A 26,630-nucleotide genomic window follows, 5' to 3' on the forward strand; every position below is an offset into this window, starting at 1 on the left:
CATGGGGGTGGTAGCTGGAGCACCGATGCCGAGGAGCCATCAGAACCTAGGGCCCAGCGGCCATGTGTAGGCAGTATCTCTTGGGAGGGACTCACGCTGGCAAAGACCCCTACCCCCCACCCCCCCGCTGCCGCCGCCCCACTCCTCACCCCCACGCTCCGGGCATGATCGTGCAAGATTTGCAAGGGAGGTCTTCCCCTGCCCGGTGCTCCAGCCCCGGCCAGCGGCGTCTTCAACGGTGCCCTGTGTGTTCTCTCTCCCTCAGCCTCCGGAGAAGGAGGGAGGCCTGCCGCGGCAGGTGGGCAACAAGACCGAGTGTGCTCTGCTGGGCTTTGTCACAGATCTGAAGCAGGACTACCAGGCGGTGCGCAACGAGGTGCCCGAGGAGAAGCTCTACAAGGTGTACACCTTCAACTCGGTGCGCAAGTCCATGAGCACGGTCATCCGGAAGCCCGCTGGCGGCTTCCGCATGTACAGCAAGGGCGCCTCGGAGATCATGCTGCGCAAGTGAGCACCGCCCCCGCCTCCCCTCCCCCCGGCCCCACACAGGCCCCGCGAGCCTGCTGGCATTTACTCGGCCAGCCATTGCTTTCCAACACTCTGCGTGGCCCGTTGCCTTCAGCCCTCACCCTAGTGAGGTCAGGGCCAGTTCTGACCCGTTCTGTGCAGGGGAGAAGACAGGCCCAGGGGAGTTCAGTAGCTTGCTCAGGGTGATGACAGCCAATAGTGGCACGGCCAGGATGCACCCCTAGACAGCGGAGCCTCCAGCTCACCATCCGAACCCAGGGAGAGGAACGCTCTCCCGAAATGACGCCGTGCCTGTGAGGTGCCTTGCACACGGCCCGTGGTGGAAATGCATTCCCTGTCACACCGTCCGCGATTCTGATGACAAGAAAGTTGTGCTTTTGTTTTGTTTTGTTTTGTTTTTAAGATTTATTTATTTATTTGGAAGGCAGAGTTACAGAGGCAGAGAGACAGAGAGAGAGGTCTTCCATCCGCTGGTTCACTCCCCAAATGGCCACAATAGCCGGAGCTGTGCCAATCTGAAGCCAGGAACCAGGAGCTTCTTCTGGGTCTCCCACGCAGGTGTAGGGGCCCAAGCACATGAGCCCATCTTCCATTGCTTTTCACATAGCAGAGAGCTGGACCGCAAGAGGAACAGCCGGGACTCGAACCGGTGCCCGTATGGGATGCTGGCACTGAAGGCAGCAGCTTTACCCACTACACCACAGCATCGGCCCAAGTTGCATTAACTTAAAAGGTGACAAGGACCAGACGTCCATAAGCCATGGAGAGCTGACCCTGCCAGTGCCCAGATGGGCTTCGGGCACCTTCTCTTCACACACATGTCCTCGTGCAGCAGGCCCCTAAGCACTGAGAAGTCTTCTGATCGCAAGGACTGAACAAGTTGGGGTGGTTTTAAGAGGTTCCAGACGGCAGGTGATCCCCTAGTGACTCAGATGTGCCCTCCCGTATAGTAAGAATGGATGACAGGACCGGTGTTCTGGCATAGAGGGTAATGCAGTGCTGGCATCCCATATGGGCGCCGGTACAAGACCCGGCTGCTCTACTTCCAATCCAGCTCTCTGCTATGGGATAGCAATAGAAGATGGCCCAAGTCCCTGGGCCCCTGCACCCGCGTGGGAGACCTGGCCTGGAAGAAGCTCCTGGCTCCTGACTTTGGATCCGCACAGCTCCGGCCTTTGTGGCCATTTAGGGAGTGAACCAGCAGATGGAAGACTTCCTCTCCACCCCCACAAACTGCCCCCACCCCACCACTGCCTCTCTGTAACTGCCTTTCAAATAAATAAATAAATCTTTAAACAAAAAACAAAAGCACAGATGACGTGGGAGAGTCACAGCTCCTGCCGCCCCATGCACGCGCATCCTGGACGCCTTGGAAAGAGGGACCGAGCTGGGTGGTGGCTAGAGGAGCTCTTGGCCATGAAGCAATGTCATTAGGAATAAAGCCGAGCGGCCAGAGCACCTGGCGGGGACGGCAGCAGCTGGAGTGGGAGGGGGGACCCCGCCTCCTGACCCTGCGCCTCCCCAGGTGCAATCGGATCCTGGACAAGAAGGGGGAGGCGGTCCCGTTCAAGAACAAGGACCGCGAGGACATGGTGCGCAGCGTCATCGAACCCATGGCCTGCGAGGGGCTGCGCACCATCTGCATAGCCTACCGGGACTTCGACGACGCCGAGCCCTCCTGGGACAACGAGAGCGAGGTCCTCACCGAGCTCACCTGCATCGCCGTCGTGGGCATCGAGGACCCCGTGCGCCCAGAGGTGAGGCACCGGGCTGGCCTGGGGTAGGGGAGGGACCACGTGCAGGCCCAGCGTGACCTAGTGGGAAGCAGGATGCGGGTGATCGGCTGCCTCTCGCCCACAACTGGAGGTGTTTCGGGGCTTCCGGTTCCCCAGAGCTGCTGTGGGGTGGTGGGTGATGGGAGGCAGCACTCGTGGGGTTTATGGCGTGCGAGTCAGGGAGAAGTGGAGCTATCAGCGGACACACCATTGGTGCTGTTAACTGGAACACCAGCCTTGGCTTCTGCCACCGCCTTTCAGCCAACAACCCTGTGGTGCACACCCCCTGGGCGCTGAGCGGTCTCTGGGCTCCTAGGGAGCTGATGACGTCTGGGCTGCAGGCAGGTTCAGGCAGACGGAGCCTCGGCTGGCATGGCCCAGGGATGTGAGAGGGGTCGTGCATGTGGGACACCACAAAGTGTTGAGGGGGTGAGCATGGCTCAGTGGGGCAGGGTGTGGGACAGATAGCTGCTGGGTGGTCTGCGATGCCATCCCCACCCTGCCGAGGAGCCCGGATTGTAAGTGCAAGGGCGAGCTTGTACCCCTGCTCCCCCAAACCTCCCCTTCATCTCCTGGCACAACAGGGCCCATCCCAGCGTGACCGTTGCGGGTGGATGGAAGTGAGGAAACCCCGGATGTAGCAGTGCCCACGCTTAGCCCACGCCCGGGGCCGTGCTTGTCAGCGGCCTCTCTGCTGTCCACACTGGAGGCACCAGAGGCCACTGCTCCCACCTCCACCTCTCCTTTCCTCACTCCCCACAGGTCCCAGAAGCTATCGCCAAATGCAAGCGAGCTGGCATCACCGTCAGAATGGTGACCGGGGACAATGTCAACACAGCCCGAGCCATCGCCACCAAATGTGGCATCCTGACACCTGGCGATGACTTCCTGTGCTTAGAAGGCAAAGAATTCAACCGACTCATTCGCAACGAAAAGGGAGAGGTGGGTCCTGGGTGGGAGGCACCTGGGCCTCCCTGGGGGCGAAGGCAGGGCTGGAGGTGGACCCTGGGTGGGAGGCACCAGCCTGAGGCATCAGGGGCACTGGGAGAAGGCAGGCAGTTTCTAAATTCATGTCCAGCGTCCCCCTCTCCCAGACCCACTCACTTGGCAAAACAGGCCGTTGTCTTCCTTCTTGTTGGCATCACTCACAAGCCAACTTTTTGTGTCTTTCGGCTTCTTCCGTCGCCCCTGCCATGTGGCCACCAGTGGCTCAGGCTGTGAGAGGCCATGGCCCAGGTGTGGAGCAGAACAAAGCTTCCTGGTCTACGTAGAAATCAAACCTAAGACCCTGAAGCACCACTGTAGCCACCGGAGCCAGCAGCTGACCCCGGCGGCCGCCGTCCATAGCTTTGTCCTTGGAGACTAAGTTGGCGTCACCTCCTCCAGGGCCGGGAGAAGCGCTCCCTGTCTGCCCCAGATCTCTGAGCTCGGCGCGTGTGGCACAGACAGATCTTCCCAGGTGGCTTTGCGTGTTTGGCTGAGCCACGGTGTGTCTGGCGTTGGCAGGTAGAACAAGAGAAGCTGGACAAGATCTGGCCCAAGCTTCGGGTCCTGGCCCGGTCCTCGCCCACAGACAAGCACACGCTGGTGAAAGGTGAGCTGGTGCCAGTGGCCACAGGCAGGAGGGGCCATCTCCTGTCCCGAGAGCACCCAGGCGGATGGGGAGAGCCAGCAGCCGAGCCCTGGGTGGGCCAGCAGATCCTGCGGCTGTGTTGGGTTTTTTGAAGCCTGCTCACATCTTATTTGCCGGTAGCCCTGGGAACGGGTCAGGGCAGGGCCACGCTTCTGGGATACAACAAGGGGTGCGTGAGGCCGAGGAGACAGGACTCCTCCCAGCCTGCCCACTCGTTGGGGAGAGTGGCACAAGCGACTCCCAGCTGTCTGCCTTCAATTCCTTCCCGTGTTGTTCTAGTCTCGGCACAGGACAGCCTTTCCCAGCCCGTGGCGCCACCCAGCCGCAGCTGACGGCCCTGGGAGGTTCCTTCCAGCAGGGGGAAGGGAGAGAGGATGGAGAGGGGCGTGCGGGGGCAGGGGTGGGGAGGCAGCGCCGGGCAGAAGCCGCCGGGCAGCCTCGAGCTCACCGGGGCTCGTGTCTGTGCTTCTCAGGCATCATTGACAGCACCGTTGGGGACCAGCGGCAGGTGGTGGCTGTCACCGGTGATGGCACAAACGATGGGCCGGCCCTCAAGAAGGCAGACGTTGGTTTTGCCATGGTAAGGTCAGCGCAGTTCCCTGTCCCATGGCAAGCCGCCGTCCCCGTCGGGAGGCTGGGACACACTTCCGGTGGCCGGCTGCTTCCGGTTCCTCTGTGTGCTCCTACCCCTGACTACGTCTCTCCCACCTACCTACCTGGCCACTGCTAACACGGGTGACGGGAGACCCGCCAGACTTGACGGATCAGGGACAGGCAGGGAAGTCACGGAGGATCGTGACCTGGGGCAGCAAGAGCAACTGAAACATGGTGATGTCTGCCTGGGCAGACTATAGAAAGGCCACGTTCTGTGTGAGCATGCGCCGTGTGCCCGGGCTGCAGCCGTGTTCCGTGTGAGCGGTGCGCCGTATGTCCGAGCTGCAGCCGTGTTCCGTGTGAGCGTGAGCCACGCACCAGGGCTACAGCCGTGTTCTGTGTGAGCGTGTGCCAAGTGCCCAGGCTGCAGTGGTGTTCCGTGTGAGCGTGTGCCATGTGCCCAGGCTGCAGCCGTGTTCCGTGTGAGCGTGAGCCACGCACCAGGGCTACAGCCGTGTTCCGTGTGAGCATGCGCCAAAAAGCAGAGTCGGCTAGCGAACCCCCGTGCCTGTCTGGCAGCTTCAACGATCCACACGTGGCCAGTCCCACCCACTTCCACTGTCCACACCTGAGGCTTTTATTATTATTATTGTTATTGTTTATTTACTTTGAGAGGCAGAGAGAGAAAACCTGTCCTCTGGTTCACTCGCAGATGCCTGCACCAACAGGGGCTGGACGGGGTCATAGCTGGGCCCTCGGAGCCCCGTTCAGGCTCCCACACAGGTGGCAGCAGCCAGGCGGTCAAGCCTTCCGGGGTCTGCTTTGCAGAAGCCGGACTCGGGAGCCAGAGGCGCTCTGCTGTGGGACCGGCCGGCGCAGCTCCGAGGCCAGCAGCCTGCTCCCAGCTTACTTACTATTTTGAAGCCAAGCCAAGCCATCAGTGTCATTTGATCCATAAAAATTCCAGACCATGTCCCTTCATGATAAGTGTGTGTCCGTAAAATGTGTCTAAAGAAAAGATAACGCCATTATTGCCTAGCAAGACTGACCTTACTATCACGTGGCCAGTCTGCTCGCGTTGCCCCAGCTGGCTCCTAGGTGTTGTTTTTGTAGTTTATTTGTCCATAGCACAACCCAGTAATGATCCGTGCACTGCAGCTGTGGGGTACATCACTCGGGTCTCTCAGTCTACAGCTTCCACCTGCTGGTTCACAACCCCAGTGGCCACAACAGCCAGGTCCGGGCCTGGCTGAAGCCAGGAGCCAGGAACTCCATCCTTTTCTCCCATGTGTGTGGCAGAGATCCAAGTGTTTGGGCCATTTCCTGCTGCCGTCCCAGGCTCATTAGCAGGGAGCTGGATTGGAAGTGGAGCAGCCGGGACTCGAACCACCAGCATTGCACCTGCTGTGCCACAACCCTGGCCCCGGAAGTCTGTGTCTGTAAAAGCCCTCTCATGGATTCTGAAGCACTCGAAAGTTGAGAACCACCAATCCTGTAGAATCCTGTGTCGAGCATCCCGAAGACCACTCTTAGGTTCATGTACTCATTAAGACTCAGCATATGGTTGTACTCATGGTTAAGATTTACTGCAGGGGCTGGCGCTGTGGCACAGTGGGTACACCGCCTGCGATGCCAGCACCCCGGAAGGGCTTGGTTTGAGTCCCAGCTGCTCCACTTCTGATCCAGATCCCTGCTAATGTGCCTGAGAGAGCAGAGGATGACCCAAGGGCTTGGGTCCCTCTACCCACCTGGGAGACCCAGAAGAAGCTCCTGGCTCCTGCCCCAGCCCTGGCGGTTGCAGCCATTTGGGGAATGAACCAGTGAGTGGAAGACCTGTGTGTGTGTGTGTGTGTGTGTCCCTCTCTCTCTGTGTAACTCTGCCTTTCAAATAAATAAAATAAATATTTTAAAAAATTATTATAGCCTGAGGCAGGTGTTGTAGTTCAGGGGGTTAAGCCTGTACTTGGGACGTCTTCATCCCATACCGAAGTACCTGGTATAACCTCCCCGTCCAATCTAGCTTCTTGGTAATAACGTGCACCCTGGGAGGCAGCAGATATAATGGCTTCAGTGCTTGGGTCCCTGCCACCCACTTGGGAGACCAGGATGGAGCTCATGGCTCCTGGCTTCAACCTGGTTCCTGGCTGCTGAGGGCATTTGGAAAATGAACCAGTGGGTGAACGATCTCTCTCTCTCTCTGTCTCTGTCTCTGTCTCTGTCTCTCTCTCCCTCTGGGGATGATGCTGTGGTATGGCAAGTAAAGCCGCTGCCTGTAGTACTGACATCCCATGTGGGTGCCGGTTCGAGTCCCGGCTGCTCCACTTCCAATCTAGCTCTCTGCTGTGGCCTGGGAAAGCAGTAGAAGATGGCCCAAGGCCTTGGGCCCCTGCACCCACGTGGGATACCTAGAGGAGGCTCCTGGCTCCTGGCTTCAGATCAGCCCAGCTCTGACCATTGAGGCCATTTGGGGAGTGACCAGTGGATAGAAGACCTCTCTCTCTCTCTCTCTCTCTCTGCCTCTCTGTAACTGCCTTTCGAATAAATAAATAAATTTAAAAAAAAAATCTCCTCCTTCTCCTTATCACACTACACTCCCTCTCCCTCTCTGTCACTCTGCCTTTAAAATAAATAAAAATAAATAAATTTTAAATAAACAGAAAGATGGTGCCAGTGACGTGGGGAGGGTCCAGTGGACTCCAAAGAGAAAAGGAGCTGGCAGGGCGTGGGGACCCAGGCCTGGCTGCACTGTCCTCCCGGGGTGTCTCCTGGAGTCTCCTCTTCCCGCCATCTGCAGAAACCCCGCATCGTGCGCGTGTGACATTCCCGCCCACAGCAGCCCATCCTGGTCTCCGCACACGCAGTTCTTTTAGGACTGGTCGTATAGGCCCCTCCTGCCCGGCAAACACCAGAACCGCAGGCCCCCGGGAGGGAAGCAGGTATTCAGATGAAGCACACTGTCTGGCCGCAGCCTAGAGCCAGCGCACCTCCCTTGCCAGCTAACTCACTGCCAGCATTCGGAGAGCCAGGCTCCCGGACGCCGGCCAAGCGCCCGCCTTGCAGACGGGCCTTTCTAAGGACAGCAGTCCCAGGCCAGTGATGTCAGCTCTCTCCTACACAACGCCTTCCATCCTTTTCCCCCGGCGATTCAGCGTTGAAGGAACCGTGTTGCCTGTCTACACAGGCTGTCCCACGGTGTGGATTTTGTTGGTCGTATCCCTGGAATGTCCCTTAACATTTCCTCTCACCTCTTGTAATTCCTGTAAGAGAGTAGTTCTAGAAGCAATCAGATTCTAGATCCCTCCTCTCATTAGGGGCTGCTAAAGGATAATGTCACAATTTGATGGTTTTATTTCTATTAATAATTATTTGCTTTACTTCCATAAAAAGCAAGCTTACTGTGTGGTTCAGTTCCTACATGAAAGGCAGGTTAGATATTCTGCCCCCCAGTTTTCAAGATGACGAGTTGGTTTTCTTAGGAATCTCCAAGGGTGACTGATGAGTTTTTTTCTAAGCATGATTTTACAGCCTCGTGGGTTTAAGGGTATCCAGTGTGTTTCTCTCTGTTGTGCTCCGTGTGTGTTTGGTGCTCAGGCTGGCCCACCCTCAGCCAGGAGAAGCCCCCTCAGCATCGCAGAGCCCCTGTGCCGCTGACTGCGGGGCCTCCACGGCTCTCTCCAGGCCTTAGCTCAGACGCCTAAGCCTGCACCCGGCATCACACGTTTCTCCTGGGAGTCCCCCTCCTGTTCAGTGGGAAACACAGTCGGAGCGAGAGGGTGTTCCTTGCTTCCAGGCCTTCTCGGAGGCAAAGCCAAGAGTTATGCTCTTACTGTCTGCTGTTTGGTTTTGCCCTTGTTTATTTTCAAGAATATTTCAAGTTTAAAACAAAAAGCTCCCCTTCACATTCGCATTCGGAAGAGAGAATTCTCACTTCCCAATTTCTACCCTGCTCGTTTTATTTGACTCCGCCTGGTTTTATATTTGTATGTCGTAAGCTGCATACTTTGACTCGTGGTGGCATTAACATAATCATCATTCACTTTATCCTAAAATATATGTCGTCGTTTCCAGACAACAGTCACAATAATGTTACAGTGAGTCAGCTAAAACCAGCTGGCTGCCTTCTTCTAGGCCTTCCCGCCCACAGGTACATTCTGCTAGGGCTGCACACTTTGCTTTTGCATAGTTGTGCTCCCAACAGGCCTAGGCAGGGAGAATGGGCTCCCTCCCTCTCAGCCCCTCTCCATAGAGACCCTGGCACAGTGTCACCGCCCCCAGTCCACCCCCGTTTCCTCTGGGGCACCCTCCAGTGTTCACACCCAAGCTCGGAAGTTTCTTGGCCATCAGGAAGTGGAGTCTGGCTTCCGGAGGTGCCTAGGCCCTCACCGGGTTCCCTCCCGCCCCCGCCCCCCCCCCCCTCAGGGGATCGCAGGCACAGACGTGGCCAAGGAGGCCTCGGACATCATCCTGACGGACGACAACTTCACCAGCATCGTCAAGGCCGTGATGTGGGGGCGGAACGTCTACGACAGCATCTCCAAGTTCCTGCAGTTCCAGCTCACGGTCAACGTGGTGGCCGTGATCGTGGCCTTCACGGGCGCCTGCATCACCCAGGTGAGTGGGGCCTGGGGTGACCTCGGATGAGGGAGACGAGGCAGGGGCTGTCCACCGGGCGTCCCCACGATGTCAGAGCCCCCCGGGCCGACTGTCTCCAGGGAAGATAAACTGTCCACCCTTCATTTAGCTCTGATGTGATGTGGGCACCAACACGAGGGTGCACCCTGTCAGTTCTCCAAGAACAGCCATGCCAGGGCGGTGTCGGCGGCCCCATCTGCGGCCCAGAGGTTAGGTGCATTTCTACAGCACGGCCAGATTGGAAGTCCAGGTGGACAGTGGGAGCGAGGCCACCCAGCTCGAGGGCAGAAGGGGGTCTCCTGAGTGGGCAGGGGCCGCTCCTGGGGCAAGCTGAAGGGACCGCGCCTTCCTCCCACCAGGACTCCCCCCTGAAAGCTGTGCAGATGCTGTGGGTGAACCTGATCATGGACACTTTCGCCTCGCTGGCCCTGGCCACCGAGCCCCCCACCGACGCGCTGCTGAGGCGGCGCCCCTACGGCCGAAACAAGCCCCTGATCTCGCGGACCATGATGAAGAACATCCTGGGCCACGCCGTCTATCAGCTCACCGTCATCTTTTTCCTGGTCTTTGCTGGTGAGCCAGGGCCGGGGGCTGGGGCAGCGGTGGGGGTGCTGGAGGGAGATGGAGGCCGAGAATGGCCCGGGGTGGGGGTGGGGGAAGGTGACACAGATCCGGAGTGATGGTGCCACCTGCTGAGCGCTGCCTGCATTGCTGCCGCCCAGCGCACTGAAGAATTTCACAAAGGTGGGTTTTTATACCTTTCCATCCTGGCGAGAACATTGTGGCTCAGGTCATACGATGAGTCTGTAGGATGAGTCTGTAGGGGCCCTAAAATGCAAAAATGTGTCAGCCCTACTGTGGTAGGCTTCATTTTTACCAGAAGGTACAATGGAGCATTTTTACCAGATAGGTACAATGGAGCAAACGAGAAGATCCAGGCAGGCAGGCTGAGTGCAGGGCTGGCTGTTAAAGTAGGCAGGAACCAGGACGGCTCAGCTGCTGCCCACCTGGGGTGCACACGAGCCCTGAGCTCCCCGGGTCGCCATGCCAGCGTGTTCTCACTCAGCCTGCCCTCGCCCCATAGGTGAGAAGTTCTTCAACATCGACAGTGGGAGGAAGGCCCCGCTCCACTCGCCGCCCAGCCAGCACTACACCATCGTCTTCAACACCTTCGTGCTGATGCAGCTCTTCAACGAGATCAACTCCCGCAAGATCCACGGCGAGAGGAACGTGTTCGCCGGCATCTACCACAACCTCATCTTCTGCTCGGTGGTCCTGGGCACGTTCATCAGCCAGGTGAGGGCCCATCGGGAGTGGGGCGGGGGGTGGGGGCCACAGGCTGGGAGCCAGGACTCCCTAAGTACTCGGGACAGGGAGAAAGGGAGCAGCTGGTGGGGCCGCAGCCACAGGACAAGCGCCTGGGGCTCCCACTTTACCTCCACTTGCACCTTGCTCTAGAACGGGAGCCCAGTGTGCCCAGTGCTCCAGTGCAAGGCAGCGTGTTGCATGCAAATAAAACAAGACTTGTCCTTTCGTTACCTTCCTAAGCACACGTCCGTTCCACAAAGTGACCAGGGGATGGTCAGGCTGTTCCAACCCACCTCCGTGCCTCCTGGCAACATAGCATGCGTGCAAGCAAGGTGTAGGCTCCCTCCCTGCCCCTTTGTTCCCATGGGCTCTGCTGCACAGTGCTGTGCAAGGCATGGAGAAAGAGAAGTGATGGGAGGGGCACGTGGTTGGCACAGTAAGTCCAGCCTGGGAACTGGAGTCAGGGAGATGGGGATCCTTGAGATAAAAGGGTCAGGCCCCTTGCTCCTTGCTCTCTGGGGGTACCAGGGACTGGGAGCTCCCCGTCCAGCCACAGCCTCAGCAGGACCCCTCCCTCGCTGCCCCCACTCCATTGCTGTGCCCTCTCCTGGTGGCCCACTGGCTTTAGCCCCAGGACGCCCCCATGGCCCTGCTCTGACCTTACAGGAGTCAAGTGTGCCTGCCTGCCCATCCAGCTGCTCTGTAGACTCTACCTGCCTCCCCCTCTCCCCGACTCCCCTTCCAGGCTTCCCTCTCCTCCCGCAGCAAGCCAACCAGCACTCCCGCCCAGGGCAGGGGAGCCGTGGCGTCTGCGGCCGTGTCTAGAGGGCCGCCCGCTCTCTGTTCTAGGTTCTCATTGTGGAATTTGGGGGCAAGCCCTTCAGCTGCACAAAGCTCAGCCTGTCGCAGTGGCTGTGGTGTCTCTTCATTGGGATCGGAGAACTCCTGTGGGGCCAGGTGAGTAGCCGCGTGCCGTCCCCACGCGTTTGCACGGCCTGCAGACCCCTCTCCTCTGTGTGAGACGGGACGAGCACCCGTCAGTCTTCCGGGTTGAAAGCATCAGGGGCCGCACGTTGGAAACTCCTGGTCTCCTCTCTACCCGTGCTTGGGCACAGGCAGATCCCTTAGCTTCGCTGAGGTGGGCGTGGGACTTTGTGATGGAATTCAGCTTTAGAAAAACTAAGGGTCTGGTGCCGGCATTTGATGCAGCCCACCTGCCACATCAGAGCACCCGGCTTCAAGGCCTGGCTCAGCTTCCGGCCAGTGCTTGCCCTGGGAGGCCACGGATGACCGCCCAGGTACCTGGACCCCTGCCACCCAAGAGGGAGACTTGGACGCAGTTCCAGGCTGCTGGCTTGAGCCCTGCCCTACCCAATCAGTTGCACACATTTGGGGAGTGAACTAGTGGATAGAAGAGATATCTCTCTTTCTCTGTCTTTCAAATAAATGATTTTAAAAAAAAGAAAGATTTATTTATTTGAAAGAGTTACAGAGAGAGAGGGAGTGAGATCCTCCATCCACTGGTTCACTCCCCCAGATAGCCACAGTGGCCAGGGCTGGGCCAGACCGAAGCCCGGAGCCAGGAGCTTCTTCCATGTCTCCCATGTAGGTGTCAGGGGCCCAACACCTGGGCCATCTCATCTTCCTCTGTTTTTCCCAGGCCATTAGCAGGAAAGCTGGGTCAGAAGTGGAACTACCGAGACAGGAACCTGTGTCCATGTGGGATACTGGTGTGGCAGGCGGTGGCTTTTACCCCCTGTTCCATAACACCGGAGCCAGTCATTTTTGTTTCTAATCGAGGGTCTTAGGAGTCGAAGAGTTCTTACTGTGTGTTTATTGGAACACAGCAGCAGCCCGGGCCCCAGGCTGCTCTGCTGCCGGCCCCTGTGTCGCTCCCCTGCTGCCGGTCCCCCATGGGGCCACCCCCAGGCCTTGATGCCACGCAGCAGCTTTCCTTCGGAAGCCCACAGCCCCTTCCAGCATCGCGACACGAAGCCCGAGTGTTTGTCCCCTCTCAGCACGTGGTGCCAGCCCCACCTGCCCACGCCCCCAGCTCACCTAGTGACTTGTTCTGAGTTGCACATAGTCTGCTCGGCGCTGCACGCCGAGGAAGCGTGGAGTACCCCCTCCCCGAGGTTAACCACACAGGACCCCAGAAGAAGGTCCTTCTCACCCAGGCCTCTTCCCTGCACCTTGGCCGTGCGCAAACCACGTGCCCAGCTTCTCCCACATCCTCTCTCCCCCGGCTCGCCACTGCCCGCGGGCCGGCCCCCACGAGGTGACGGCTCTTCTCGTCCTCAGATCATCTCTGCGATACCCACGCAATCCCTGAAGTTCCTGAAGGAGGCCGGGCACGGCACCACCAAGGAGGAGATCAGCAAGGACGCCGAGGGGCTGGATGAGATCGACCACGCCGAGATGGAGCTGCGCCGAGGCCAGATCCTCTGGTTCCGGGGCCTGAACCGGATCCAGACCCAGGTACTCTGCTCGTGGTCTCTGCTCGCCCCGGGGGAGGACACCACCCCATGCTGGGAGAGGGTGGCGGGCGGCCGGTGTCTCTCCCCGTGCCATGGCAGCCCCAGCTCCCGAGCTCCAGGACGGAGACAGTGGTTTCTGCATGGGCAGCCGTGGGAGGCAGGGAGTCCCGGGGCCTGGGCCGAGGGACCTTGTCTGCCAAGCCTGCAAGCTGCGGGCTGGCGCTCGAGTGCTCTCTGCCGCCCTCTGTGGGATGGGCAAGCTTCCTGCAAGCACTGGACCAGATCCCCCGCAGGCCGTGCGGTGCCCCCGCGCTGCCGTTACGGGAATTGCCGTTCTCCGGAGGGAGCTCGGGAAAACCAACTCATGCCCTGCCCTCCCACTCAGACCCCCCGCCCTGTGACAGCAGTGTCCCCACGCCCGAGCGTCTCTTGCAGGATTCCGGCTTGCTTCTCGAAAAGGAAGAAGCTGTCTTTTCTTCAAACCTCTTCCCTTTTGCCCTTTCTGAGGTGGGATTAGGAAGCGGTTCCTGCTGCTGCTCCCAAGTCCCTACCTGTCACCTCAGAGTGGCTTCTTTCCCACCACCTTCCACGCAGCAGCCGAGGCTCCCTTCTGGAACGGGCTGGTCCGTTCCGCCTCTCGCCGCCGTCACCCCACACACCTTATTGTGCCAATCCCGAGGTTCCCGTCTCGGGCCTGTCTCCCTCCGCTGATCCCAAAAATCATGCTCCGCCTCAAAACTGGCCTTGCAATTGGCTCAGAGAGGTCTCCGGTGCGGCCCGCCTCCCAGCAGACGCGAACGTCCAGTCGCACACCCAGCAGGACGGGGCCTCCCACGGGCAAGACGGCGGTCGGGGAAGTGGACAAGGGCCGGGCAGGGGAGCCCTGCGGCTGCTCTCCCCGCACTTGAGTGCCTCCTCCCAGAGAGGGGCACCCCAGCGGGACCCGCACAGGCCCCTGGGGGTGTGCACGGCGCCCACCCCAGCCGCCAGCTGCCGAGTCCGTCGAGTGCCCCTAGAACCTGGTGCCCTCGGCTCCCATCTCTGCCCCTGTGCTTTCCCGGGGGTCTGCTCTTTTCCCAAATAACCTTTCTTTGCTTTTCTTCCCTTCAGGAACACCCACCTCCTCTTCCATTGCGTGGTTTTTTTCCTAACCAGGAGCCCCTCACTGCAGTGCCTCCTCGCTCCCTCCTTGCCCCCTCCTTGCCCGTTTCCTCTCCCGGGGGGCTGAGGCCCCTGGGTCCTCCTCTCCTTCCACTGCCAGCCTCCGTCCCCTTGACCGTGCACCTCTCTGTTTGGTGGCTCTGGCTGCCTAGCTTTGGCCTACGACCTTTCTCTGTTGGAGCACCAGGCAGTCTGGGCCACAAAAACAACCGGCTAGGGATGCTACAGTGACCAAAGCCATGCCACTCCCTCGGGTACCTGCCCCTGTGAGCAGCTGTGTGTCCCCTCGTGGCTTCAAACCCTCGGCCCCAGGAGGGTGCTAACAGGATCCCTGCCAGCCAGTTGCTTCTCACTGTCATGGTCCTCACAACCCCTGGCGACTGGAGGTGTTGCCAAGCTGTTATCCAGTCCTGGTTCTAGATTATTCTCCCTGAACGCTAAAAGCTCTAGAAAGCAGAAGTTTTGAGAAACTTAAGGGCTAGAGTCTTGGGAAGGTGAGCTGGTGTCCAGTTTCACTGTCGAGGTTGGGACTCAGCTGCCCGAATGAGTACTGAGTTAGGGGTGTCTGCAGCACCCCCCCTTCCATGGAACTGGAACCTCCCCTGTGCCAGACCTGCCCTCCCGCAGTTCCCTGGAATCCGAATCCAGAAACCAACCCAGAACATTTCACAGCTTCTCAGGAAGCTTCATAAATGCAAAGGTACTTCAAAAAGTTTGTAGAAAGTGGAATTAAAAGGTAACGTTTATTTTGGTGCAAAAAATCTTGTTATCCATGAATCATGGTTTTTTCATCATTTGCATTTTCCATGAGCTTTTTGAAGGCCACACACACACCCCCCACCCCACCCCCCGCCACGAGAACAACCCTTTGGTCACAAGGTGCCCATTTTCCGGCCTCCACTCCTGGGGAGGTGTGGCGGGCGAGAGAGGCAGCACCTCTCCCGTGGCCCCGGTAGATGACCCTGGGTGTTAGGTGTATGGACGCGCCGGGCACGATTCCTGCAGGTGCACGACAGAGCAGGGACTTCCCTCTGGTTTGTGCCTTGTTCCCTTGGGTTCAGGGGTGACAACGGCTGATCAAGGCCATTGTTGGGAAGCGAATGGCATTCACTGCCCTGCCCGTGAGGAGACGTTGGTTGGCACAGGCCTGGAGCCTCGGCTGCCACCGCCACCAGCAGCTGCTCCTCCCCACACCCCGGGCTAACTGCTGGACGCTCAGGAACTCCAGTGCGTTCCCTGGCCACGGGCGCACGGGCCCTGTCCCCCTCAGCCTGGGGAAAGGGGCTCCCAGGAGACTCTGTAATCCCAGGAGTCTCGGGGTTCGGGCGCCTTTCCTCTTCGGCCGCCTCTGTACGGTCTGCCACACCCCCTGGGTTTTTTCCTGAAACACGTGAGTTATTTCCCTGGGGAACCTGCAAACAGAGGCTGCCGGCTGACTTGGTGCAGGTGCCCGAGCGCCTTCTGTTTCACAGTCGGGGTCAGGACGATGCGCAGGCTCCAGGCCCTGCCTAGCTCAAGGGGGGCCGGAGTCGGGGCAGCCCGCTTCGAACTCTGAAGACGCAAGGACACCTGCACAACTCAGATGCCCGGCACAGCCGGGCTCTGAGTCCTGAGCGGGGATGTGGCTCCATGGTAAACTGTTCTTAACTGAAGTGCGATATGCAATGAACACCTCCCCTCCCCTCCCCACGGCTGTGTGTGAGCGACTCTCTCCTCTCTCTCTCTCCCTCCTCTCTATCTCCTGTGCCCTCCCTGAGCCCCCCACCGCCCGCCCTCGCTCTCCTGCCCTCTCTCTGACTGTGGAGCAAAGCTGTCTCACTCTCTGATTCTTTGCAGATCGAAGTAATTAACACATTCCAGACGGGAGCCTCTATTAAGGGAGTCCTAAGGCGCCAGACCATGGGGCAGCACCTTGACGTAAAACTGGGTCCTAGCTCGTCCTATGTATCGGTTGTGCCAGTCAGAACCTCCCCCACCACTTCCGTTGCTGCTGCCGCGTCATCTCCTACTGTGGGCAGTGAGTGAGAGTCTCTTACGATGCATGATTTGCTAAGATGACCACAAGAGAGCACGCGGCCTCCGCCCTAACCCACCGTGGTTAGCTTTTCCTTTTGGTTTTTCCCTTTGACCTTTGACCCAAGGGAAGAAAAGACAAAAGTCCCACTCTAAAACCAGGCTGTGTGCCCTTTGATTATTATTTTTCCATGTTGAAAAGCTATTAAACCTTAAGCATTTTAAAGACCAGAATCCTGTTTCCGCCTGTGCCTCTGCATCACTTGTTTCTTCCTTTCCTTGTGTTTTCGTTTTGCTTTGCCTCTTTTTTGTTGTTTTCGGGGTTTTTTGTTTTTTGTCTCTTGCTTTGTTTGGCTGTGTCGCTGCTCCTCTACTCCTTTTGAGTCTAAACTCTCCCTCCTAAGCTCAGACACAAGGTGAGGCTGAGTGGACACCCAGGGAGTCTCTTCACTTGAGGGTGACGTGGGGGTCGCTTGAGGAGAGGCACACAGAGAGCCGCCACGCCTGTGGGTTTTGACCGCTGCACCTGCCGTAGCCCAGCCAGTACTGGGCTGGCTCAGACAGCCCTCCTGCTGGCACGCCCCTGGCGGCCAGCAGCAGCAGCCCGACAGCCGTAGCGGGGCAGGTAGCTCAGGGTGGAGGGTCCTGGTCCTTTTACTTGCAGGGCCCATAAATAAAGCAAGCTCTTGCCTTAAGAATCTACTGACTCACTTCTGGGCAGGTGAAACACGTGGAAGGATCAAAACAACGTGTTTTACGTCATCAACTAAGCTATTTTTTTTTTTAGGGGTTTCTGAAGAGCAACCCTCTTTTGCTCCTCCTCTCCTCTGGTTCGATTACTTCACCGGTAGCCAGCCCTTCCTGTCTCGTTTGCACGTGCAGTCTAGGAGCCGCTCTGCCAGCCAGCCTGGCCATTGCAATGCCATGCGCTCTCAGGCTCAGAGCAGGTGGTCCCAGTGGTAGATTGTCAGATCCTGGCTGGTGCTGTGCCTTCCTCTTCCCGGTCACTGGGCCTTGTCCCAGAGGGGAACATGGGAAAGCAGCCAGCTCTTCCCCGACAGGGCCGTGAAGGAGGTAGTAAGTGCCTCATGGGGCTTCCCAGAGCTGCGTGTTGAGTCGAGTCCGCGCCTTCGGCCACCCCGCCCAGCCCCGTGCCCAACCCTGGCACAGAGCCACAGGAAGAGCCTTTGCGTTGTCCATGGCGTGCCGGATTGTGAACCGGGCAGGTTGACCAGAGTTGGATTCGTTTTGATTTTTGAGCCAACCATAAGTGTTCTGGTGTCAGACTTGCGGGGGTGCTGCGTCCACAGGCTCAAAGGCAGGCAAGAAAGAACAAGAGAAGTATCAGCCCGCGAGTATCCAAGAGCCTCTCCCTCGGGCCTCCCACGTTCCTGTCTTAATCCCTCCTCTCCCGCATTTGCTCTCCCTGCTAACTGGCGTCTGTTCTTTGCCTCTCTGGCGGGAAGGGTGAGTGTCAGGAGACTAAGGGGGAGAGAGCCCGCGTGCTGGCTCCAGTAGAAGCTCGGAGCATAGGCAGGCCGCCCCGGTCTTCCTCCAGCTGTGCCTTCCTCCAGGGAAGTCCGGGAAGTCAGGGTCAGGCATTTTCCCATTCTGGATCTTGAACTGGTTCAAATATCTGTCCCACCCTCCCTGGACGGCTGTCCAGGGCCTCCCTCTCCAGGGAGAGCCCGGGCCTTTCTTCCCCTGCTTTCTGGAAAGGGAGCAGAAAATGGCCGCACTCCAGCTGGAGAAAGGGCGTCTCCGTCTGACCCCAGAGTGGCCCTGGGCACTGCTCGGGCTCCTGGGACAGGAGCAGGAGTTGTCCTCAAGGAGCCCCCTTCCCGAATGAGCAGGGAGGGCGGGGGGTTGGCTGAGTGGGCAGGGCTCAGAGCTTGCACGACGCCCACCTGCCGCGTTAGCCCTGTCCTGCCTCCACTGCTGATCCCGCACCACACACCACGCTGCAGGGAGGGTGCCGGGCCTGGGGCGGTGATGTAACGCGGTTCCCTGGGCCCGCACGCGCTCTGCCGCGTCCCCTTCTCTCCTGCCACCAGGCCAGGTGGTGGCCCTAGCTCTCTGACTCTCAGCTTCCCTTACAGGTGGCCGGTGTCCCTTTAGATTCCCGAAGGTCTGCAGTCCAGGCTGGATGGCTCTTCCTTGTTCCCCCAAAAGTCTCCCCTATTTTTTCCATCTGTTCATCCCCAGATCACTTTTTATCTCCTATAACAATGCTTGGCCACCCAGCAGGTGAGAGGAAAAGCCAGCAAGCAGGACTCCAGACCCTCATTCCAACTTCAGTTTGTTTAAAAGTCTGTTTTCCGTAGTGGATTTCCCATGGACTTGTCTCTAGGAAGTTCTCACCTGCGTCTAAAACAGAAGTAGGAAATCTGACGTCACTGATGCTGAGGGTGCACGCCGTCCTGTAGTACTCCCCCTAGAGGTTCTGAGATCCCAAAAGCAGATGAGCAGGGCGGGATACGTGAGCACTTTTGCAGCAGGTGGGAGTGCTGGGGCCTGTCCATCGGCCCGTGTAGCCCCTGGGGCCAAGAGAGAAGGCGTTGGTTTGGGCTCACCTGATCCCAGTTGCCTCGCTCTGAGATTTGATGTGGAGCCGTGGGAAGCGGGAGTTGTTCACCGGGATCGGGAGCAGAGGCATCGTGCAGGTACAGTTCACCCTCAGGCGCACGGCAGGAATCCTGGGAGGACGGAAACGTGGGTCCTCAGTCCTGTGCAGTCAGGGGCGCGTGTGGCCTGGTTCCTTGATTCTTCCTAGCTGAGGTGTTAAGCTGCTTGATCCCACTGAGTGGCAAGAAGTCCTTGCCACGTCCCTGCTGAGTGGGGCCGCAGGCTGTGGTGGGACAAGGAAGAGCAGGAAACTTAGCCAGTGGACGCGCAGTTTCTCCAGGGAGAGGGACCAACCATACTGACGGTGAGCCTTCTTTGCCTAGTGTTCTGGAAGGTTCTACACAGTGGCAGAAAGCCCTAGGACAGGAGATTCAGCTAATTTATTTGGCTTTCTTTTTAAAAGATTCATTTTCTTTATTTGAAAGGTAGAGTTAAAGAGGGAGAAACAGAGAAAAAGGTCTTCCATCTGCTGGTTTGCTCCCAAAATGGCCACAACAGCCAGAGCTGGGCCAGGCTGAAACCAGGAGCTTCTTCCAGGTCTCCCACGAGGGTGGAGCACTTGGTCCATCTCCTGCTTCCCCAGGCGCATTAGCAGGAAGCGGGATCAGAAGTGGAGCAGCCTGGGACTTGAACCAGTGCCCATACGGGATGCCAGCACTGCAGGTGGCAGCTTAGCCCGCTACCCGCCACAGCGCCGGCCCCCGACTCTGCTCTGCTGGCTCCTCCACATTCTTAGGTCTTCTCCATGAGTGCACTCTGCCTGAGCAGATGCCCTACCCCAGTATCCGGCACTTCTCCCCGCCCCGCCCAGCCTCAGCAGCTTCCCCTGCGGAGGAGACCAGGATCAGCCACCTCCCCACAGCTAAAGCTGCCCTGAGACCACGCCCCTCCAGGTTCTCTGGCATCCAGTCCACTCCCCCTCCCCTGATTCTTCCAGCCCAGGCTCAGAGAGAGGGAGGGAGAGCGAGCTACAGGTGAGGACAGCAGAGCTGCCCAAGGAGCAGATCCTGTTCCCGGACATCTGTCCATGTCAGCTCCCTCTGGACCCTGGAGTGACCGAGTCCCCTCCTGTCCGTGCAGGAGGACAAAGGCTGACACGGGCCGGTGCAGTCCCCTTGCCCGCCCTCTGGGAGGCGCCCTGTCAAAGGCCAACTCAGCGTGCAGCACAGCTTCCTGGACTGGGTTCCCCGCCCCATCTCTCCCTTTCCCTTCTCCACTAGGAACCGTGTTCCTCTGCACAGTTTGCAAACAGCTGGAGGCAGGGGCTTCGTTGGGCGCAGAGACGGGGACATGGATTTGGGTTGTGGGAGCCAGGCCTCCCCTCGTAGGCAGGAGGAGAGCATCCTTTGACACCTGTGTTTTAGCCTCATCCAGGGGAGGAGTGAAGGAGTCGAGTTCCGTTTTCTCTCAGGGAAGGGGGCCCAGCGGAGGTTTCGGGCTGTGAACCCGTGCATGTCTTCTGACCGCGAGGGCAGCTCACTCGGTTGGAAGGTTCTCGTTGCCTGCATGCTGCCCACACAAGTGAAGACTGGTTTGTCTGCCTGGCTGTGTAGCGTTTACGGTCACTTGTCACTCAATGTGCAGATCGGTTTCCTCTTGGCCCTTGGAGGGGGGTTAAACAAATAAGTAAGCTTCAATGTGTCATTTTTTCCTATCCCGCATTCACGAAATGTTTGGCCTCGACACAGAAGTCCACACGTGTGAATCTTTTTTTTTTTTTTTTAACGTTTGGCTGTTAACTTGCACCCAGTTCCAGCGTCTTTGCCCTCCATCCGAAAGAACTAATGACTCATTTGTTTTCTGTTTCATTTTAAGAATGGATTGTTTGGGAATGCTGACTTTGCTTTGGGTTTCCTACTTTTTTTTTTTTTTTTTTAATTCAGCTTTTGATGCGTCACAGTTGTCTGCCATCACTCACCCCTGCCCCGCCCCGCCCCCTGCTTGACATTTGAGCCGTGCGATGTTTCTCATGCCCCATGGTCTCTTGGTTTTTGGTTGTCAAGCGGTTGTTTGTGTCTGGGCTTCGTTCCTCTCCTCGCCGGTCGCCTTCCTGCTGACTGATTCTCACCGTGCTGTTTTCTCGTCCTCCTCCTCCTTCCCCCGGTGTAGATCAAGGTGGTCAAAGCATTCCATAGCTCCCTCCACGAGAGCATTCAGAAGCCCAGGAACCAGAACTCCATCCACAACTTCATGACCCACCCTGAATTCGCCATAGATGAGGAGTCGCCGCGAACACCCTTCCTAGATGAGCAGGAGGACGACAGTCTGCACGAGGCCCTTGACTCTGGGTCCAAGGTGTTCCCGCCGGACGGCGAGGCCGCGCCCTACGCCAACAGAAACAACAACGCGGTGGACTGCAAGCCGTCGCGAGCCGCCGCGTCCTGCTCCGACAGCCCTCTGCACAGCCTGGAGACCTCCGTGTGAACGCTCGTTCTAGGACCCCCACCCCTGCTTCCCCTGCGCCCCTTCTCATCTGCCCTACCCATAAGGCGACGATGCGACTTGCCACTGTCACATCAGCTGCTCCCAAGTGTGTTTGAACCCCCCCACACCCCCCCACCTGAGCACAAAGAAGACGCATAAACAAGAGACCTACCAGGATGGCAGCCAAAACTTGAGCTGGGGTTTGTAGCAGGATCCAGTCAAACCCCGGGCAGGTACTGGCAGAGTCTCCTCCTCCGGGCGTCCATTGTCCCAGCGTCCGATGTCCGTGGTGAAATGATGACAATCCTCTGGGCGTCACCCCAACCCGAGCCCCGCCCCCGACGCCCCCACCCCAGTGTTCACAGCTGCGTGACCTTCTCCTGACTTCGGGACGCTGCCCCACGGGTCTGGGCCGTTGATCAGCCACGCTGAGAGTTCAGACAGACAGACAGCCCCAGATGAAATGCGGAGAGATGTGGAGCCAGCCGGCTGAGTGAGCGAGCTCACAACAACTTGTCCCATTTTAAACGCTTCACCTGAGGGCCTCTGGCTCCTCCTGCCCTTCCAGCCCCACCTGCCTGGCATCGTCTCCCTCCCCCCGGCTTGTTTCTGTTTTTAGCGCTGTGTCCGTTGAGAGACTAGAGAGGACGTGGGTGCATCGCGTGGAGCTGCACCGTTCTCCCTCCTGGCCCCGTAGAAACCTCGGTGTAGCTGCACAGGCAGGGAGGCTTCCTTGAGGAAGGGTCCTGTGGGAGCAGCTAGGGGCTGACGAGGTCACCTGCTGTTGCCAGGCTACCTTCTGCTTCTAAACTGCCATCTGGCCGGGCGGGGGAGGCTCCGGTGCAGGGAGAGCGCAGCCTCAGCTGGGACACCTGCATACATCCGGGAGAGTTCACTGTGGGCCTGAGTCCTCGCCTCGTCCTCAAGGGATGGCAGAAGGGTGAGTTGGGGGTGCCCTGCCCCCTGGCTGGACTTGGATTTCGAGAACCAGGAGCTGGCGGGCCTTCGGAGCAGACGCCCGGGCGCTCCTCCTCGGGGGCAGCTGCTGCTTTCAAAGCCATCAGCCAAGGGTTGGGCGAGTGAGCATCCAGAAGCCTTGAGGGAGCCCCCGGGCCCTTGCAGCAGGACCCCAGAGCACCTGCCCACAGGGGCCAGAAGCCCCGCACTTCCGGGGCCTGGGGGCCGGCCCGCGCATCCCCTTTGGCTCTCTGGTCTGCCTCTTGTCCCTCCGGTCTCTGAGACAATCCCAGCCCTTCTCAAAAATTCTTACCTTGAAAGATGTGTATCCAGAGTGGGGGAGCCTGCAGCATTTACCGGCTCACGGGGGGCAAAAGGCCCACCCCACAGCGCCCCCTTCTTGCCCTTGCCTTCCTCCTGCACCCCTCCCTCCCCACCCCACCCCGCACGAGCCCCCTGCCAGCAGTGTGTCCGGCTGGGCTGCCACGGGGGAGAGCCCGGTGCCTTTTCTCCCCGAGTGCTGCCCTCCCCACCTGCCCCTCAGGAGCTGGGGGCTTCGCGAGGGGGTGTCTCAAGTGTTCCTCCCTGGGGCAGGTGGGGGCACATGGGAGGGGGCCCCCCGACTTCATTCCTGTCCCCTGTAATAAATGAAGCCCACTCCCCTCCTCCAAGAGCGATGGGAAGAAAGTAGAGGGGGCTCGAGGCGCGTGTGAATCCCGCTTGGGGGAGGAAGGTGACCTGAGCCTGCCTGCTCCAGCCTTTCCCAGAGCCCTGCTCCCTCTCCCCACTCTCCTGCGCTATCTGTCGAAGGTGGGGCCAGCAAAGAAGCCATGCCCACTGCACCCCGCACTGCTGCAGATCCATCCTAGCAGGGAAGAGAAAAAGCAACTTGGCTTTGGTTTTGTGCAGGTTCCATGCTTCAGCGGTTTTTCTGTCTTCAGTACCCACAGGGGGATAATAAACAGCTCACCCAAGGTGTAAGGTGTTCACATAAATATTTATTAAGTACATCGGAAGATTTAATTCTGTCAAGTCTTTTATTACCTCAGATCATTCTAAAAAGCAAGCCAATAAGAAGCTCGGAGGCTCCTCCCCGACCATGTCTGCTCCTGAGACAGGGACCCAGGAGAGCTCATGTCTAGGTTTTTAAAGTCAATGGTTTCTCTGTGTGTGTGTGTATGTGAGTGTGCTAGTTTCCATAGGAGAGAAAATACAGAAATATTATGCAAAAAACCATATAGTCTTCTTTAGATTAGAAACTGATATTTTTGAGTCAGCCATATGTCTTGTATCTAAAGGATTCACAATGCAGTGCCGTCACAGAACCTGGTGGAAGGAAGTGCGCACCTTGACACAAGGGGTGACCTCGTGTCTCCGCCGTTGGTTTCAGAACCAGCGCACTGTGCTTCCTTTCGCCAAACAGCCATCCTTGTACTTGGGGGGGGGGGGGGAATCTGTCGGGTTCTAGACTTTTTTTAATATAAATTTTGTTGATAAGGAATTGAGTAAGTTTCAGTGTTTATGTGCATATGTTGTTTTTGATGTAAGTTTTTTCTATTGAGTTTCAGCAATCCAATTGGCAGTGAGCAGATACGGCACAAGTTCCTAATGCTTCTCCCCAAAATGGTGCTTTGGGTTTGCAAAAGGTCTGACGGGGAGGGGGAGAAAATGCCATCCTAGCATCCTCTCCCGGTGAGCTTAGGGAACCCAGGCTGGCCGGGGAGGAGCCAGGCCACAGGCTCCTGGCAGCCGGCTGTTAGAGCCAGGACCTTCTGCCTGATTTGTGTTTCTCAGAGAATGGCAGGCAAAGTGCTCCCCAGGCCAGCACCACCTCCTGGTCCCTAGGATGCTCCGGTCTGGGGTCCGCTGCTTTCTATGGCTCTCTCACTTCCTGTTCCCCTGGGAGTTTCCCGCGAGTGAGTCTTTGTGCGCACACCTGATTTGAGGCTCCTTTCCTTCCCTAGAAAGGTTTTGTGCTTTGTGCCAGGTCAGGGACGGCGGGCTCAGCCTCGGGGCAGCAGTGACTGGTCCTGGCCTCGGGGCTGAGCCCTCCCTGTAGGGGTCCCCCATCTTTGAGGGGCCCGGGGAGGCTTCATTACTTGACTTTCTTCCCCCGGAGCATCAAGAGGGGGAGAGTCTGCCCAGTCCAGTCTGAGCGATTCCCTCACTGCCCAAAACCCATCGAGGCTGGGCACACTCACACGCCCCCTCCTGGGACCATCCCCCTCGGCCCACTTCCTCACCTGTCCCACGTGGGGACCACACGGAGGCCATGACGCTGAGGAACGCCCCAGAGCAGACCAGACCCTCGGTCCGGCGTGGCTCCGTGCCAGTCCTGTTGCCCTCCCACCCCTGCCGTCGGGCCTGCTGTTACAGGAGGCGGAGGGAGATGAGCCCCCTGTGCCCGGTCGGCCCGGGGCTCCTGTCGTCCCCGTGTGTGTGTGTGTGTGTGCCACGTGTGCATATGCCCTATGTCCGTGCCAACAAACCTGTGTGCGTGTGCTCTTGGATTGCGCGCGCAGGTAGGAACTTGGAGTTCCACCTCGTCCTTTTTGTTAGCTAGTAGAACAAGCACTGGTATTTTTGTACAAAAGAGAAAAACACAAGGTTGACTCTTGTGGCCTGCATGACACAAACAAAGGACGTGTGCCCAGTGTTTGCGGCTCAGCACCGGCCTGTACCCGCATCTTGGTATTCTTTAAGCTCTGTGGACAATATTTCGCATGTATTTATATGGTTCTTGGGGTGGGAGGGGGGTGCTGTATATTGGCAGATGTGCCATTCAAATGTGGTGTTCCACTGAGAAGGGAAGAAGAGCCAAGGAGTTTTCCAAGGGATTTTTTTTTTTTTTTTGAACGAATAATTCTTGCTGGTGAGCAGAAACCAGTACTGCCATGCACTGAGAATAAAGGCCCGTGCCCACTTGTCACTGCGCTGTCCTCCCTGTGTCGCCGCCTCTGGGTACGGCCACCGCTCGTCGAAGTTGAGGAGGGAACTGCCCTAGCTACCCCATCAGAGCAGGTGCAGGCCTCGGGCTGTCGCTGGGCACGCACAACCCTGGCTGCCACCCTCGTTGTCTTGTAGATTGGGCTCCGCTCTGCCCGCGTGGTTAGAAGCCACGTCTGGGAGCGGGGAAGCCGGAGCTTCTGGAAAGGTAGGGGCGAGGCGGTCTGGGCAGGCCTGCCTCTCTTTGTCCATCGCGCCCTGGCTCTGATGGAGCGCGACTGGCCCAGGTGACAGCAGCCTCCTGGGAGGTCATCTGTGCTCTGAGCCCTCACGTCTCACTCAGCCTTCCTGTAGCTGTCACCCAGGCGCACAGTCAGGTCACATCTCTGCTTTGAAACATCAGAGACAGGAAAGGGCCTTGTCCACCCCCTCCAGCTTTTAGGAAAGGACCCCGTGTGAGGCCTTTTCCCCGCTGGCACGGTGCCTGCTCCCTTTACACCAGGGGCTGGGATATAAAAAAATAAATAAATAAAGCTACAAGCAAAAGTAAAAATTAATTTTTGTGAGAACGAGCTGGGGTTTATTTGCTCGCAGGAGTCGCAAAATCATCACAGACAGAACTAAGGTCCTTTCTGCTGAAGCCCCGCCCTGTGTCTTCTGCTCTCACTGCCGCCTGTCTCTATTGGGCCTCAGTCTGTGCCTCTCGGCTCTGCCAAACAGAGGCTCCCATGGCTCCCCGCCTCCTGACCCCAGCACGTGATGTGGAAGCCTCGGAAATATCCTGGGAGGCAGCACCCGGCACAGTGGGTTGGGCCTCTGCCGCCCGCAACACCGGCATCCCAGACTAGAGCACCAGTTTGAGTCCCAGCTGCTCTGCTTCTGATACAGCTTCCTGCCGATGTACCTGGGAAAGCAAATACTTGGGCCCCTGCCACCCAGCTGGGAGACCTGGGTGGACTTCCTGGCTTCCGCCTGGCACAGACCTGGCTGTGAGCAACCATTCAGGGAGTGAACCAGCAGATGGAATCTCTCTGTCACTCTGCCTTTCAAATAATTTTTTTTTTTTCAAAAAAGTGTTCTAGCAGAGACAACCGTACCCCTAAGACTAGTTCAATGGATGGTCAAGTCCAGTCGTGGGGTCGGGCATTTGGCACAGGGGTTAAGACACTGCTTAAGGCACCTGCACCCGAGCCTGGATCTGCTTCCTTCCCTGGGAGGCAGCAGGTGATGGCTCAGGAACCTGGGTCCCTGCCCCCCATGTGGGAGACTCCGATGGAGCTCCAGGCTCCCGGCTGCTGCCTGGTCCAGCCCTGGTTGGTGCAGGTGTTTGGGGAGTGAACCAGCAGATGGAAGATCTCTGTCTTTCCCTCCCTCCCTTTCAAATAAAAACTTTTAAACAATTTGTGAATTACAAAAAAGAAGGCCAACTTGGCCAGTCCTGTGTGTAAAGGAGCTTGCCCCTCCTTGTCCCCACCCCAGCTCTACAGGAGAAGGCCCCCTCGCCCTGCACCTTTGGGGAGGGTCCGTGTGTCCCCTTTCCTGGCTGCTGTCTCCTCC

The 26,630-nt window shown here is 58.2% G+C and overlaps 1 protein-coding gene across 3 annotated transcripts in view; it reads left to right on the forward strand.

The window, feature by feature from the left end:
* The window catches only part of ATP2B4 (ATPase plasma membrane Ca2+ transporting 4), an 88,544-nt gene extending 64,949 nt beyond the window's left edge, over positions 1 to 23,595 (forward strand). For 2 of the 3 annotated variants that reach the window (XM_062211628.1, XM_062211629.1), the window contains exons 11-21: positions 266 to 507; positions 2,054 to 2,285; positions 3,066 to 3,245; positions 3,810 to 3,897; positions 4,410 to 4,516; positions 8,950 to 9,141; positions 9,522 to 9,735; positions 10,247 to 10,458; positions 11,320 to 11,427; positions 12,772 to 12,948; positions 20,856 to 23,595. In XM_062211628.1, coding sequence (XP_062067612.1) covers positions 266 to 507; positions 2,054 to 2,285; positions 3,066 to 3,245; positions 3,810 to 3,897; positions 4,410 to 4,516; positions 8,950 to 9,141; positions 9,522 to 9,735; positions 10,247 to 10,458; positions 11,320 to 11,427; positions 12,772 to 12,948; positions 20,856 to 21,170 — 2,067 coding nt within the window. In that variant the 3' untranslated portion in view covers positions 21,171 to 23,595. Of the gene's footprint in view, positions 1 to 265; positions 508 to 2,053; positions 2,286 to 3,065; positions 3,246 to 3,809; positions 3,898 to 4,409; positions 4,517 to 8,949; positions 9,142 to 9,521; positions 9,736 to 10,246; positions 10,459 to 11,319; positions 11,428 to 12,771; positions 12,949 to 15,944; positions 16,053 to 20,855 lie in introns of all 3 variants that reach the window. The other variant, XM_062211630.1, reaches the window with a different exon arrangement.
* The last annotated feature ends 3,035 nt before the right edge of the window (positions 23,596 to 26,630 follow it).

This window comes from Lepus europaeus, chromosome 14, assembly GCF_033115175.1.
Source record: "Lepus europaeus isolate LE1 chromosome 14, mLepTim1.pri, whole genome shotgun sequence".
In the NCBI taxonomy this organism is placed as follows: Eukaryota; Metazoa; Chordata; class Mammalia; order Lagomorpha; family Leporidae; genus Lepus; species Lepus europaeus.